Consider the following 15,903-nt stretch of genomic DNA (forward strand, 5'->3'; position numbering starts at 1 on the left):
ATAAATAAAAAATAGAAACGAAAGTGAACTCCCTCGGTAGCGGGGAACATGGGAACGGCAGGAGCTCCATGTAAAACCTTGCAAGTGTGGTGACAGCATCCGGTGCTGGCAGCAGAATGAAGTATCGGGACCGCACGAAAAAGAATCAAGGCAGGCACATTTCCTCGGTAAAACTACCCTATTTAAAAAGGTGTGTGTGTGTCCATATATATATAAAGAGGAGCTACCACCGTCGCCTGAGGGGGAGCACGTCAGGGTGCGCACTGACGCGTTATTGAGCAGGGACCCCTCCGCAGGGGTCATGTTCTCCGCCACCGCGGGATGGGGCTCCTTTGGCCGCGGCTGCTCCCGCGGGGCGCGGCGGGAGCTGCCCTCGGCGGGGTCGCGGTGCCCACACGTGTGCCGGGACTCGCCGCTCCGGGGCACAGACAAACGCGGCTGGAACAACAAAAGGCGGCGGTCGCGGCGGCCGGACGCCGCCGCCGGGGCTCAGGGCGGCCGGGCACGTCGCCGGTGCCGCCGCCCCCCGCTCGGTTCCCACAGGCTGGCCCCGCCCGGCCCCCGGCAGCTGCCATGTGTCTGCTCGAGTGCGATTAACACCGCCCCGCCAAATCCCCCGCGCCCGCTCCCCCTCCGCGGGCCATTTGGGGCATGCACGCGCCCGCGCCCCGTGTTTACACGGCGGCGCCTCCGCGCGGGGCCTTTTTGTGCATGGCGCTGGCGGATGAGCCGGGGGAGGTGGGGGCTCCGCGCCGCGCAGTGCCCGCCGCCGGCTATAAAAGCCTCCGGGCCCGCGGGCGGCAGCGCCAGCCGAGCGGCCGCGGACCGGCGGAGGATGGAGGGCGGCTGCCCCCGCCCGCTCTCGGCGGCGCTGCCCCCGCAGGGCTGCTCGCCGATCTCCTCCCCGCGGTGCGGGGGGCGGCCCGGCCCTGCCCTGACCGCCCTGCCCTCGCCCCGCAGCCCTGCGCCCTTCTGGAGACCGTGGGTGCCCGTGCCGGATGAGGCGGCCCGGCGCAGCGGCCCCGGCCCCGCAGCGGTGAGTGGGGCGGGCGCGGCGGAGCTGCTGCCGCCGGCATCGCCGCGCACCCGGCTGGGGAGTCCCGGCGGGGCGGGGATGCTCGGGGAGGGCCCGGTGCCGTGCCCACGGGCTGACCTCTGCTCTCTCCTCCGCAGCCTCAGAGCCCCGGCGGGCTGGCGGAAGCCTCCCGAAAGCTGGCGCAGTACACGCACCCTGTCAGGTAAGTGGCAGTCCCCAGCCGCTTCCCCCGGGGGACCTCGGGCACCCGGGGCCCGTTGCGCTGCGCTGCCGGGAGAGTCCCTGGCTCGCCAGTGTAGTGTCTCAGCATTAGCTCTCCCGCCCCTTTTGTTTCCACCCCTATATTTATGTAGATAATAAAGCGCCTTGGGAGTGAATTTGCCATCTATGTGCTTTTGAACTGAGATCCTAGGGCAAAGGACTGCCAGGACTCGTGGATTTAACATATTTGAGTTGCTGATGTGCCTCTGTGGTGTGAGACTTGAGACCTATTACAAGTTACGCGGGTGTTTTTTGGTGGTGGTGGAGTTGGCTGAAGCACCCTGTTACTCATTGCTGTGCCCAGGATTAAAAAAGGCACGGGGGTGTAGTTCCTAGGCTGTGTTGCTGTGCAAACATCCAGCGCCCTCCCAGAGCAAAAAAGCAGGTGGAGGTGTGGGAGAGAGTGGCAGGAAGGGAGGGTATGCACTGGCTAAGCACCATCGCCGAGGAAAATACTTGCGTAACTGCTGCTTTCATGATAAAGGTAATGACAGTATCTGCACGGTCAGCTCTGAAAACGAAACAAAGAAAATAACAACAGTTGAATCTACAGGAGAGTCTGTATTCAGAAATACTGGTAGGTGTGGCAAGGTGCTTGTAATAATTGCACAGGTAGTTTTTCCAGACAAGATGTGGCTTTCTTTCAAATTTAAGCTCCGATCCTTCTAACAGTGATGCACTAAGCAGCTGTACAGGCAGACTTCACTATGACTCCTCCAATGCTTAGGCTTGGGTAAATGCTGTTGCAGGGAACATTGGTAATGGAGACCTGTTACAAAGCCAATGACAGTGACTTTGGGCTGCCAATTCTGCGGTATTCTGTTAAACAGTAGCCTAAAAATTGTTTTTTGTAATTGCTAGAAAGCAGTCTAGTTCTGTTTCTTAATGCATTTCTATTTTAAACAATCTCTAGTCAGCATTTCATTATGTTGTAGTGTGCTAGTCTCTTGGCTCTCGGGACTTCCCATGGTCTGTTCCTTCTAGCTATTTCTAAACTGTAAGCAAAATAGGATGGTCATTGAAAATGAACAGGAAAGTGGAGTATATTAATTGTAATGTATTATCATTAGTGTGTAGCCCATGCTAACTATGATTTTATCAGCCTATTTTGTTAATTTCTGGATACAGCACAGACTGCTTTAAAATCCACATCCATGGGACATCTTCCTTAAGGAAGGAAACTGTTGACAGTTTTGGGAAAGACAGATGAAATATCAAGGCCTGATCATCCCTAGACCTTTATCATACTTTTGAATTTTAGAATGGTGTGAAACAAGTATCAACAACTTCCTAGGATTGGAACCTTCAGTAAGAAAACTACTAATTTGATTCAAATGTGGTTTTGATCCTGTTTGACACCCATTACATTCCCTAGGAGTTGTTCCAGTAGGGGCAGTACTGCTTGGATCAGATCCCTAGGTAGTATTGATAATGAGGTGCTGGAGTGGGAAGTTTGAGATGCAGGGTGTTAGGCTCTCGAAGCTTTGTTGCAAAACTAGCACTCTAAATGATCTTTATCTCTTTGGATGAAAATACAAATCCAGAGATTTTTTTTTTCCTAGTTGAATGTAGAAAGCAACTTAGCAATTGAGCATGTAAAGAAAAGCTCTGTGGGATGCTTGTTTTAGTATAATTTCACTTTGGTTTTTTGCATGTCAGCCTCCAAGTAAAACACGTAATAAGCAAATCCATTGTATACTTGTTTCAGACTATTTTGGCCCAAATCAAGGTGCTATGATTACTTGTATCAGGAAGCTGAAGCACTTCTGAAAAACTTCCCAGTTCAGGCTACAATTTCCTTTTATGAAGATTCGGATAGCGAAGATGATGAAGATCAACTGGAACAAGATTCAAGAACAGAATCAGGTTGCTGACTGCAGGGAAGGCCAATGTCACTTCTAAGACTTAATTTAAACTTAATATAAATATGTATCATAGTATTTTTAAAGATAATTTATTTCTATGTAAGTTATTCTTAATAAATCTGAGATGTCTTGTAATTGTATATTATTTCCTTTGTTTTGTTCCTGTCCTGGTTTAAGTGGGGAAGATATTGATTAGTATTTTTATATGTGAGGTCCTATAGTTTGTAGATCACAAACTGAACACCAATTTTTGAAACAGAACAGATGCCTTACTTTGAAGGGCTCTATGGTTATGTGACTTTCTCAAAGTCTGAGGACACAAGGAAAGGTTGTCATTGTGATTAAGTAGGCTCCATATGGAAGTGTATCAAGGAATCATTGGATTAAGTATTCCAATTGTGTCATGCCTGCTGTTACAACAGTTTCAAACAAGGACCAGAGAAACAATATAGCTGTTTTTGAAAGGGAGAAGAGAGTTCAAATTCTAATCTAGTTCTTGTTGTGTAGAAGCGTTGGCCTTACTCACTCATGCTCTCATGTATATGTGCTGTTATACATAAAAGTGATAGTTTCATATAGCATCTGTTTGTAAAGTGGACATCAAGAAATGAGAAAAATGTCTAATTGAGTTACTATAATAGTGAGCTTGGTTTTTAATAATTGAAACAGTTTGGTACCGATCATCGTGAAGGCCAAAGCCCCTAAAAGAACAACAAATACAAAGCTTTAAATTAAAGGGCTGTGCCTCTGTCAGGTAGCGCCTGTGTGCTTACCTAGCTCTGGCCTTGCCTGCGCGCTGTGTGTTGGCTCATTATGCCAACACCAGCCACGGAGTGCCTGTCCCGTCCCGTGTGTTCCCACGGGCCCTCACCCAGAGCCTCTCACGCTCAACCTCCCGAGCGTGGGCTGCTGCAGCCGTGTCTGCCCCAACCCTCCAGCCTGAGCGCCTGGTGCTGGGACACCTGGACGGAAAACCAATCCTACTGCAGGGGCAGGCAATCCCCCTCGCCCCCGGGAGACGGGGCGGGGTCCCTGCCCACAGGGATGTCCGGTCCCGGGCGGTCCCCGCCGCGCCCCGCCCGAGCCGAGGCCGCCGGCGCTGCTGCCGCCCGGGCCGCGGCCCCGCCCGCCGCGGCGGAGCGTGCGCGCTGTGCGCCAGCGCTCGGCCCGCCCGCCCGCCGGGGCCCGGCTGCGGCCCGGCCCGGCACGATGCTGAACGTGACGCCGCCGGCCTTCCCCGCGCCCGGCTCCCAGCAGCGAGCGGCAGCGGGTGCCCGCAGCAAGGTGGGGGCGGCTCTGCCGCTGTTGGTCGCTGGGGGGGAGGTGAAGGGCGCCCGCGTTTTCCCCGCTGCGCCGGCGGCGGCTGCCTGGTCTGGCCCCGCCCGGGCGAGCTGCGGTGCTTCCCGGCCGGTTCCCGGCCGGTTTCTGGCTGTCTCTGGGGCGGGCTGCCGCCGGCCGCCCCCTCCAGCCGCCGAGGGCCCGCGGCAGGGGCTCGGGGCCGGCTCGGCTGTGTCGCTGACAGCGCTGGGCACTTCTCGCTCGAGAGGGCGGCGGAGATAACGCTTCCGGCACTCCTGCCCCGGCTGTTCCTCCTGTGCGGAGATGGCGACTTTCACCTTGGAATTACTGCGTGCAGCCTATGCGTTATGTGTTGGATCTTCATCTTTGGAGGGGTTTTGGGAGCACTTGTTGTCTAGAGACCTTGCTTGGAAAGCAGACTGGGACTAAAGTAGCATTGAGCAATGTGGCTTTATGCACGCTTTAGTTTGTTTACTTCTGTTTTTCCTGTGGTTTTGTAAGACCGCAGTTCTTTAACCCTGTTTCCTGCTGTTAAAGTTTGGATCAGAGGGGTTCCCAGACTGTGGTGCTGTTGGAAAGGTGTCAGATACCGTGAAGATTTTGCTTTGCCTTTCAGGACAGGCAGGCCATGGCAATACTTCTCTGGAAAGCCACTAGACTTCTGTTCCAGCTTTCTCTGGATGAGGCTTCCAGTTGCTGTAGGGCTTGTGGAAAGTCTTTATGAATGCTGTGAAGGCGAAACTTGTGTTACCTGACCAGGATTTTTAAATCTCCTTTATTGCTCCTAGTTTTCCAGACCATATCTTAAATGATTTACCACCACAGGCAGACTTGGTATCTTCAATTTGCTTTGGGAAGAGTCATCTGAATGTTGGAGTTCAGTAGTTTCTGTGACACTACCCAGAACACTCCCTTAAACACCCTTACTACTGAGTAGGGCTCCCAAATATCAGTGAATAATATGAGTTAAAACGGCTTTTTCTTCCTTTAGAGTTTGAAGTTGTTTGTACATTTGTTATTTTTCAGGTACCTTTAAAACCAGGAAGGAGTCTTATGGATTGGATCCGGCTAACTAAAAGTGGGAAGGACTTGACTGGTTTGAAAGGGAGGCTGATTGAAGTGACTGAAGATGAGCTCTCTAAGCACAACAAAAAGGAGGACTGCTGGATATGTATAAGAGGTTGGTTGCTGTGATGCTTCTTCTGCATTTTTTACTTGGCTTCTCTTTTTTGTACTTAAAAAAAGAAGCAACAAAACTCAAAAAACGAGAGCAAAAGCCTCGCTCCAAGAGAAACTGTGCATGTCCTGTGCTTAGGCCAGGTGTAATCTTGACATAATTTGGCATAACTTTAAGTAAGAGATTGTGTGTTACAAAGATTTTTATTGCACCAAACCTTTCAAAAGAAATCTTCCAAATGGGCATATTTATACCTATTTTATATGCCTATGAAAATAATAAGCACGTGATTTTAGGTAATGTATTAAATAAGAAGGACTTAGCAAGAAAATAGGGCTTTGAAAATGCTGACATTTACACTCCTTGGTCTTGGACAGTTTATAATTTTGAGCAGTTAACTATTTTTAAGGAATGCTTTAGAGCATCCAAGGACATGTAAATATTAAAAGTACTACTTAAACCTGGAGAATGGTCTTTAGGAAATAACTGTGAAAGCACACATCCTACTTCATAAAATCTATGTATAGTATAATATAATGTATAGTATAATATATGTATAGTATAGTATAGTATAATGCAAATGACAGTTGCCACACAGAGCAACTGTAATCTCTGTCTACAACGACAATACCTGTGGTAACCATGCAATTCTATTTCTGTTACTATTTTAATGAAATTTTAGCTCAGAAGTTGAATCATATGTTATTTAGCAATGCATGAAGGTGGTCTGGAGCAATAGCTGTGGCTAGAAGAGTATTTTCAGAGTTGCAAATGAAGTTCTTAATTGTCCTACAGAAAGGAGTAAAACATTTGCTCTGCAGTTTAATCCTTTACAGGCTAAAATACACTAATATCACCATAAATTTGTTAGGAGATAACACCAGTTTCTATGAAGATGGAACCACTCTTTCTACAGACATGTCTCGTTAGCTACTCTGTTCTTCTTAATCTGTTGGTGATAACATTGATCTGGTGAGGAACAGCATTGATATTTAATACAATGCCATGTCTGAATGTCAGCAGAAGAAAGTTAATTTCTGTGTGAGGGTGATTGTATTATTGTTGGGTGTTAAAGGGGATGAGAGTGAAAGTAAAGGTAAAATGTTACTCAGGACTGACCTTTGAGCAAAATAATAGGATTATTAAGTCCCTGTGCTGCAGTTGCATGTGCTAGTAAAACTATAATGGGAGGAGAGCTAAAGAAAGCTTGTTTGCTATGGACATCTGTTAGTTTTTCACTCTGAAAAGCAACATATACTGCAGACAGAATTCCTGTCTAAAATGCTTGTTTTCTTTTTAATCTCATCCTACCTTCACTGCATCTCTCAGACTGGTTTTACAAGAACTCTATCAGGTTGCCTCTATCTTTCCTTAAATCTTTCCAGGTCTGCCTTTTCTGTGTTCTCAGATAAGTAGTGAAGAAACCATCATAACTGAAAATCTCAGTAGCCCTCATATGTGGACAGGTAGTAAAAGAATATAATTATGGGAAATGTAAATTAGGTCTCTACATTGGTAGTTAGACTGTGTCTCTGTGAGAAAGTGCAGAAAACCATGAGTGCAATGTGAAGTCAGAGAAGAACAGAAACAAACTTGGTTCAAAACCCTAGTGTGGTCAAAGAAAGCTGTCATATAGGGCACAGATTTGTATATAAAGGAAGGTTCCGGGGAGTTATAAAACACATGAAGGGCATATAAGTGATACTTCTTTTGCTTCAGCAAGTTTGATGGTAAATTTGAGTAATAGTCAGGAGGCCATGGCTATGCAGATACTTAAAATTTATTGTGTGCAGTAATCACTGCTGCACACAAGATGGCACAGTGAATACAGCCATCAGAAGAGCAGGTCAGTAAAGTGTGCAAAGATCCTTCCTTTGTTATTGGCTGGATATTTGTTGTTGGCTGGGATGGTTGCTCTTGCCAACTAGGATTGCTCCCAGTATTTCTGCCCCAGGCTCAGTGCTGAATGCCTTTCTGTCCTTCTGAAGTAATTAATGTACACTCCCTAATGTCTTCAAAGCTTGTTCTGAAAGCACTGCCACAGTTAGTTTTTGGTAGCTTCCTGTTTTGATAATGTTAAATCTTCAAATATTCAGCTAAATAGGGATGCAATAATCACGTTAACAGCAATATATCTGTAGTTAAATCTGTTTATAGCTGCATTCTTCAGGGCTCTGATAACCCAGTTGCCTAGCAACAATAATTAGCCTTTGTCATTTTAGACCTGTAAAGCGACATTGTTCTATCTCACTGGAAGTGTAAAAAGAGTGCTGAGCCCTTTTACTGGGACAGACACAACCAGAGTTGTAAGCCATTAATTAGCACAAGCTATGTTAAATTTCTTATATTACTGAATCTAAGGAATGGAAGTTTTGTTGCTGATGGTGACAGTTTTTCCTTGTGTGGGAGAGTTCGTTCCTGTAGGCATTTCAGTCCATGATGGTGATGGGTGGTAGGGAAACAACTGTGACAACACTTCAGGGATAGCTTAATAACTGAATACTTAATAACTGAATACTTAATAACTGAAAACAGTTCTGTGCACTAGCTGGTTCAATTTTGTCTCACTTTAAACCTGCCTGTGCTACTTTTGCCCCCTAGCTAGGATACATCGTGTTCAGTTTCTAGGTTGAAGTCTTAACCCAGGGCAAGAGTTGTGGCATTGTAGGATTGGCATCTCCATGTGATAAAACACCTCTTGTACTCTGCACAATTGTGCCACTTATGTTTCTGTGAAATCATACTGTTTGTTCCAATTATGCCTACTGTTTCCAAGTGCACTCTTTAATTTATGCTAACCTTTCCATTATTTTTGGAGAGAGGAGTGGTTGTAGACATGCTGCTCATATGCTTTTATATTCTGTTTTCTTCAGGATTTGTATATAATGTCACGCCGTACATGGAATACCATCCAGGTGGTGAGGATGAACTAATGAAAGCAGCAGGAACTGATGGTACAGATCTCTTTGATCAGGTGAGAACAGCTGGCAGCAAACGGCACATGCTCGCTGTACTTTGAAAAATGCATATTTTGCAATTATTTTTAGGGCATTTCAATGGAAATGATGATTTGAACTTTTTCAGTCCTAAGGAAAGGCAGCAGTTACTGCTCAGAATGACGCTTACATGTGCTGGAAGAGACACGTGGTTTAAACTTTGTATCAAAAGATAGTAATAACAATGTCACTTCATGTTGTTAGAATTATACTTCAATTAGACCTCTTTTTTAGCAGAAATAGCAATAAAGGTAGCAGCAATTTGAGATAGGACCTTCTTAATAAATTGCTGCAATGACTGCTGTTGTTGGAGAGGCCTGTTTTTCTAAGAGCTTTCACTTACTGAAAAAAGCTTGTAGAATTCTTTGTCAACTTACTTGGCAGCTGCATTATCAGAAAAATTGCTGGAGCTTCTATTAACTTTAACTGGTGAACAAATCACAAGATGACAGTTGGTCTCTTATTTGTTTACTATTTTTAAAAATGTTTTGAAAATACTCAGAAAATAAAGGTTCTGCAGCATGGATATGCTTTCTGCAAGGAATCGCAAATTTGATGCTGTAAAATGTGATTCACTGAGTTGGTATTTGTTAGAAACAGACATTCTGTGGATCTCCATTACTCACTAGGTTTTTCTGAGAAACTGGGGAAGAGCAGAAAAGAAATCTCTGTTTCTGAAAGGAAATATGTTACCTGTTTACATGACATGCATCAGAGTATGTTATGCCTTCATTTGCACAAGTTTTTAACATTGCAAATAAAGATGGATAATGTTTTAGGTTTGTTGAATTTATCCTTGGTTAATCCTTTCACAAATGAGGTTTTGGGCATAATTCTTTGATTTCAAGAAATTTGTATTATCAAGTATCCAGTGTTGAGTTGTGCTTGGAATTATGTTACTGGGTTGTTATCTGATGTCCTTGAAAACAGGAGTCTTGACATCACTAATGTTTGGGGAAGCCCCTGTAGTTAAGTTCAGATACATGCTTGCAACTTTCTAGTTTTTTGCCATGGAAATGGAAGCAGGTTTAGATCCTGAAAATATGATTTTCACTTTTATTTTGTCTGGCTTACGACTTTCATGCAGCTGGAGGTGTTTGATTTCCCCTCTACTTTAGCAATCTGTGTCTGGTCAGATAGTGGTCTTTTTTATGAGCTTGGTAGATTGCTAGGGTTCCCAAATTTCTGGAAAAATTACTATCATTCATAATCCTTCTTTTTTTTCTGTTACCTGTATATGAGGAAAATACAACTTGTTGATGGGATTCTTTATCTCATCTCCTTAGCTAGTCCAGTTCAAAGTTTTTATTTTTAAATCTAGATATCATTCAAATTTGTCATGCAACACTCTGTTTCCTTTTCTCTTCTTGTGATGTTATCCTGGATGCCCTATCAGAATTCGCTTTTCTGCCATCCATTTCCTCTACAAGTTCTCCAGTTCTGGTCTGTAAAGCTACTGCTTTTTCTTCACTTTATTTTACTTTCTAAAATAGAGAATTTCCAAATGATTCAGTGATAGTAAGACAGAAGCAAACAGAAATACACCAGCTTGGTAGGAGGTGTTTGTTTTTCTTAACTATTATTCTTTGTTGGTTTCCTTCATCCCTTTTCCCTTCACTTGTCTAAACAAGACTAATAAACGTTGTGGTAATGACAAGGTCTTTGGTTTCTTAGTTGTGTAGCATGCATCATAAAAATACTGTTCTGAAATATATTCTGTAGCTCAAGGTTATGATGTTCAGATACTGCAAAGTATAAATGAGTAAATTAAACTATTGTTATTTTTTTCATCATCTGATTGTTTCACTTAATGCCATGATATCTGTAATGGAAGTAAAAATAAGTACTGACTGATGTAGTAGTGACTTCTAATATGTTTAAAAAATAATCTGCTAAATTAATTATATTTAGTCAATGTACAAAACCAAACTTTTCTATTTCAGTGCGTAGAACAACATAGTAAGAATTCCAAATTTTATGAAAAAATATTTTGTTAATGTAGGTTCATCGTTGGGTCAATTATGAATCAATGCTGAAGGAATGTCTTGTTGGGAGAATGGCTGTTAAGCCTATTGCTGCTGCAAAAGGTGAGTTGTTTTAAGAATGAAATATTGTCTGTTATACTTTATTCCAAAATTATCTGGAAATTATGAGAAATCCTAAATCATCTCATATTTATGAGGAGAGCCTCTGTTCTTGCATATAACAATTTTTTTACAACAGATATCTGAAGATGAAATTGCTGTATAGTTGAAGACTTTTAGTAATGTACTGCTATGTTTCTTCTTTTGTTTTAGTCATTAGAAAACAGCAGTGCATGTGTGTTATATGTCTGTGTATACAGAAAAGACCTTCTACTGCCCTGCCATCCCTCTTTTTTCTTCTGGTCTCAGAGGGCAAACTATCCTAGGCAGCTCTCATATTGAAATAATAGTCAGTATTTTCAGTCTGGTGATTTCAGCACCTTACATACGTCTGGCAAGTTGCATATGTATTGAGATACTTGAATACACTTCATGAGCAGTTATTCTTTCCAGAACACTTTATTGGATATATTGAACACTTTATTGAATTTACCTTGAGAAAATTTTGCTGATACAACAGACTCCTTTGAGCCAGGAGAGCAACAAATGTAGTAGAGTCTTAGAATGCAGGTGATGGTTTCCAGAAACTTTATAATCTTCAGTCTGTTTTCGGTTTGTAGGCCACAGCCAGAATTTCCTATACCTGCAAAGCAGACACTGTTAGTCAGTATTGGCCCTTGGCAAAACTGCAGTGAAAACATGAAAGGATTAATGACTACAACTATTTTTTTCTCCAATTCTGTGTCATACTTTAGTTCACAGTTTCAGCTATCTTGTAGCTCTTCAGCTCCTGAAGAAGTGCACTGCATGCTTGCTTAATACTTAGATGACATCGTCTTAGCAGTTAGGTTGAGTTTGGTCTTTGTGTGAAGTGGAATAGTATTTTCCATCTCCATGATGCTAGGTAGCTAATTCTAGTGTGGAACTTTTAAGGTAAATGCTGGGAAGTATGGAGAAACCTGAGCAGCATAACTGCCTCACTGAGTTGAGGCATTACAAAGACATTATTGCTACTTTGTCAACTGAGTTAGAAATTTAAAAGTAAACATGAATTTTATTGATTTTATTAATCTAAGTTTTCTGCAACTGGAAGAAATTCTTGTGACAGCCAGTCAGTGAAACACAAACACATCTTTGCCCTTGCAGGCTCTGGCAGTTCATTTTCTGCTGTTCCCTTTTTCTGCTTTGTTCTGTAATAATAGGACTATCCATTTTGCTGTAGTAAAATTTTCAGGATAAAGGTCAACTATATAAAACTAGTTCTGTTGCCTTTGTCACTTTTAGCCATTTCAGACTTGAAAAAAAGTAATTTTGTTAATAAAGAATCAAACTGATAACGGAACTACAGAGTAATTTAGGTTGGAGACAACTTCCAAGATCGAGTCCATCCTTTGAACAGCCACCACCTTGTCAGCTAGACCATGAGCTAAGTGCCATGTCCAGTCATTTCTTGAACACTCCAGGGATGGTGACTCCACCACCTCCCTGGGCAGCCTGATGCAATACTTGACAGCCCTTTCAGGGAAGTTCTTCAGATTTCCAACCAGAATCTTCCCTGGTGTAGCCAAGAGGTTTTCATAAAAGGGAGCAGGAAGAACAGATTTGCTTCTCCTACTTAACAAACTTGACTCCCATAAGAGAGAATATAAGTTGGATCTTCCATATTAGGACATTCTAAGATGAGCAATGCAGAGAAGGGCAGAAAGGAGCCCAGGTATATCCAGAGGTATACTTTCCCCACAGATTTACTGTGAACAGAAGGAACAGAAGGACATGTGGCTGAGAGGTGCAGTGCCTTTCCAATCAAGTTAAGCACCTTAAAAATGAATTGGCACCGTGCTTGGTCTTTTTGGTTTTCTTTGTTTGTTTGTGATTTTTTTTTCTGGCAGTTGTATGCTAGTTGTAGCATACTGTAGAATTAATGAAAAACTCAGATAATAACATGAAAATAAAATTATTTGGCAGCAGGAGTCTATAGAAAGATTTTGTTTTTCCTGTGTTCCTCCCAGGGATTTGGTTTAGATTTCTAAGGATTGGGTTGGTCAGATTTTGCAGTCCACTATGCCATGTCTTGAGACAAGTGTCACTGGGATTCTTAACAGATTCAGTGAGCTTCTCAGCTATGAAGTTTATAAAAGATGATTTCTGATGGGGTTTTTTTGAAGTGTCAGTGTTCTGCCATTTCCTATCCTTAAGTGCTGTGCAACATTACTGTAACGTACCAGTTTTTTAAGTAGACATAATCTTTTGGAATGGCAGTCAGTGCTGCATTTATTTGTTGCTTCTTGATGTCTGAAGCATCCTGGTCATTCTGTAAAGCCTTTAGGAAGATTTATTTGGATATCCTTACTTTGGCTAATTTGGCATGATGTGAGCAGGTACTGTAACTTCTTAACTGTTGTTTTTTCTTATTGTTTTTTCTTAATGCTTGCAGAGATTTCTCCTACTGTGTCTGAAGACAAGAAGCAGCTTAATGGTAAGTTTTCACCTGAAGCGAAGTGGGGAGTGGATCTCAAACTTATGTGAATATCATTGAATGAGCAGTATTTACCCACACTTCTCTTTGCATTTGAATCCAGAGCTGAGACTGTAGTGATCTGTGGAAATTTCAGAAGGCAAAATTCTAACCAAGTATTTGAATTCTGTGTTTGAAAGTGTTGTAAAACTGCAGTAGAATAGTGTAGAAAAGGGAGATATGGGATGGACAAGCAAGGTCAGCTTGTCTGTGAAATGCCAGGAAGATTTTCTGCCCAAGTCTTTTCTATTCAGTCAGGTCTTCCACTTATTTAGCCGGATCTTTTTTCTTTTTTTTTCTCTTTCAAAGTGCAAAATTTTGCCTTTTCTTCTGAGCTTCATGAAGTTTTTGTCAGCCCATTTCTTCCGTCTCCCTTAGTAACCTTAACCCTTCATGTTTTGCTTGTTTGCATGATATGTTATTGCTCTGACTGGGAGAGTGTGTGCCCTGTAGCTTGCTAGTGATGGTGTGAAACAATATCAGCGTTCCCTGTTCCTTAGGGAGTGCTAACAGTAACTAGCCTCCAGCTGAACTTTGTATGCTGATCACACCTTTTGTGTCTGGCAGTTCTGCTGATTTTCTGTGACACAATCCACCTACCAAACCCAGCTCTTTTCCCATGTGGCTATGAAGATGGCATGAGAACCTTTAGCACTAGCCTGTGCACAGGTGGGACTGTGCAAAGCAGCCCTGTGATCTGCAGGGTTGTAATTCTGCCGTTCATCTGGTCACCTTAAACTCTTCATTTCATGCCTGCCACCAGCCTTTGGCTTCACCCACAGCTTTTCTTTATTTGTGATCACCATGACTGATAGAGCACTTAGCTTAATTGGTTCACAGATCACCTGAATCATCATCTTTTTATTGCAGCGTGAATCACTGTTTTCTGTAGCATCTTACAGTATTTAAAAATAATTCATAAATAACTTGGTTTGCCAAAATGTTCTGTTCTATTTTGGCTGTTCACATATTTCTCTGGACCTGCAGAAGTGAATAGGAGTATGTATGACCAGGGATTCCTGTTATCCCTAGAGACCAAGCAAATCATATGATGTGTGTCCTCAAGAAAGGCTTAGCTTTTGAGAAGGCTTTTATCGTTAGGGGGTTGGTTCTCCTTTGCAGTGATCTGACTGCTCTGCCATTTAGCTTCCTTGGCAGCTGCAGATGGTATGTACTTAGGAGTAATTAAGGATCAAAGAATAAGTAATTCGACTGAGTTTTAATTGCTTTGGGTTAATTCTGGATGATCAAATAGTTTTGACAGATTGGATTAGACCAGAGTGGCTCTTTTTGTTTTTATCCACTTCCCACGTGGTAGAGCCACTCAAGTAAGTAGAGCCACTCAATTATGTGTTTAAGCTTGTAGTCATACTATGAAACTTACTGGCATTTAGAAGATAATAATCTGGGTAACTGAGAATTCATGTGCTAATTATTTTATGCATAGCCATTTCAGGTTTGCAAGGTTTGTCTTTGAATGGGCTTGAAACCAGAACTTACCAGCTGTTCAATCTGCAGCTTCCTCCATCATCATTCTATCTAGCTTCTTTGTGCTAAAACTGATGCAGGATTGCAGTTGCTTTTATCTATCTCTGTCCTCAATTTTTTGCCAGATATTTTCAATTTCTGTTCTGCCAGAGATTAGTACAGTTGACATTTTGAAAGACTGACCAATTGTTGCTTCCCAGCAACGGCTGTTTCAGAGTCTTCATGCAGTTAAATAGTTAAAGTGAGTATCTGAATTCTGTGAGAATTCCTGGTAAAGTGCTGTGTAGAAAGATTAAGGCTGGTATCTTTGTTTAGTCGACTGACATTTAATTTTACTTGTGAATTAGGTTAGATCAGACATCTCATTGAATTTATTCATCTGAATTGTATAAACAAGTAGTTCTGTTAAAGGAAAGTAATTCAGATAACCTTTTTTATCTTTTTGTGCTTCACAAAGTGTAAAAGCACAAGCTAATAACAGGTGAAACTGAGTACAACACAGATACTATGGTGTATGAAAATCTTAATTTCTGAAGTAGACCTCTATGTTTTAGGACTCTGCTCTCTAAGAGAAAGTGCTGAATAAAAACTAAAGTATAAAATGTATGTAGTCTGGCTACCTGTGGGGAAAAAAGCCACCAAATACTGTTTGAGGACACTTAGAACATTCAATCAAAAACCCAAAACCACAAACCCCAAACGTACCTGAGCATTATTTCTATTAAGCAAGCATCCCAGCAAATATTTTAATGACTCTCTGCTCTTTGCAGGTGTGCTTCCTGAGAAGAAAGTACTGGCTTCTTCTAAAGATTTAAGTCCGAGGTAAGCCTTTGTCTGTCTTTGTCTATTGGGCATTCTATTTAAGAATTCTGTGCACTTCTTAGTAAATACAAGGCAAGTTCTTCTATGGGTAGCTCTTGAAATTTCAGTTAAAAGAGTATATGTCATTGTATAAGTAGGCAAGTTGAAGTTTGGGTTTAAACAACTTGCCAGAGGTCATGGGCAGAATAGCTTTCAACATCAACAACTTGCCATATGGGCAGATGATGGTTCTTGGCTTGTTCTGTTGATTCCTGAACCTTGTGCTGCTTTGTGTACAAATGTATGGCTTATATTTGCAGGCTCCTCAGCTTTGTTTCTTAAGAAAACTCATGGAAAGTGATTCCAACTGGACTGATTACT

The 15,903-nt window shown here is 42.7% G+C and overlaps 2 protein-coding genes across 3 annotated transcripts in view; both read left to right on the forward strand.

Moving 5' to 3' along the window:
• The first annotated feature begins 249 nt into the window (after positions 1 to 249).
• Positions 250 to 3,302, forward strand: RIPPLY2 (ripply transcriptional repressor 2). The gene is made up of 3 exons (XM_063389572.1): positions 250 to 1,036; positions 1,174 to 1,238; positions 3,006 to 3,302. The coding sequence occupies exons 1-3, from the start codon at positions 302 to 304 to the stop codon at positions 3,169 to 3,171; spliced, it is 966 nt and encodes a 321-aa protein (XP_063245642.1). The 5' UTR covers positions 250 to 301; the 3' UTR covers positions 3,172 to 3,302.
• A 988-nt stretch (positions 3,303 to 4,290) lies between these two features.
• LOC134546633 (cytochrome b5 reductase 4) overlaps positions 4,291 to 15,903 on the forward strand; it is a 29,432-nt gene continuing 17,819 nt past the window's right edge. Inside the window, exons 1-6 of one of the 2 annotated variants that reach the window (XM_063389570.1) lie at positions 4,291 to 4,446; positions 5,488 to 5,641; positions 8,512 to 8,612; positions 10,637 to 10,721; positions 13,153 to 13,194; positions 15,492 to 15,543. In XM_063389570.1, coding sequence (XP_063245640.1) covers positions 4,372 to 4,446; positions 5,488 to 5,641; positions 8,512 to 8,612; positions 10,637 to 10,721; positions 13,153 to 13,194; positions 15,492 to 15,543 — 509 coding nt within the window. In that variant the 5' untranslated portion in view covers positions 4,291 to 4,371. Of the gene's footprint in view, positions 4,447 to 4,589; positions 4,806 to 5,487; positions 5,642 to 8,511; positions 8,613 to 10,636; positions 10,722 to 13,152; positions 13,195 to 15,491; positions 15,544 to 15,903 lie in introns of those variants that run through there. The other variant, XM_063389571.1, reaches the window with a different exon arrangement.

This window comes from Prinia subflava, chromosome 2, assembly GCF_021018805.1.
Source record: "Prinia subflava isolate CZ2003 ecotype Zambia chromosome 2, Cam_Psub_1.2, whole genome shotgun sequence".
NCBI classification, from domain to species: domain Eukaryota; kingdom Metazoa; phylum Chordata; class Aves; order Passeriformes; family Cisticolidae; genus Prinia; species Prinia subflava.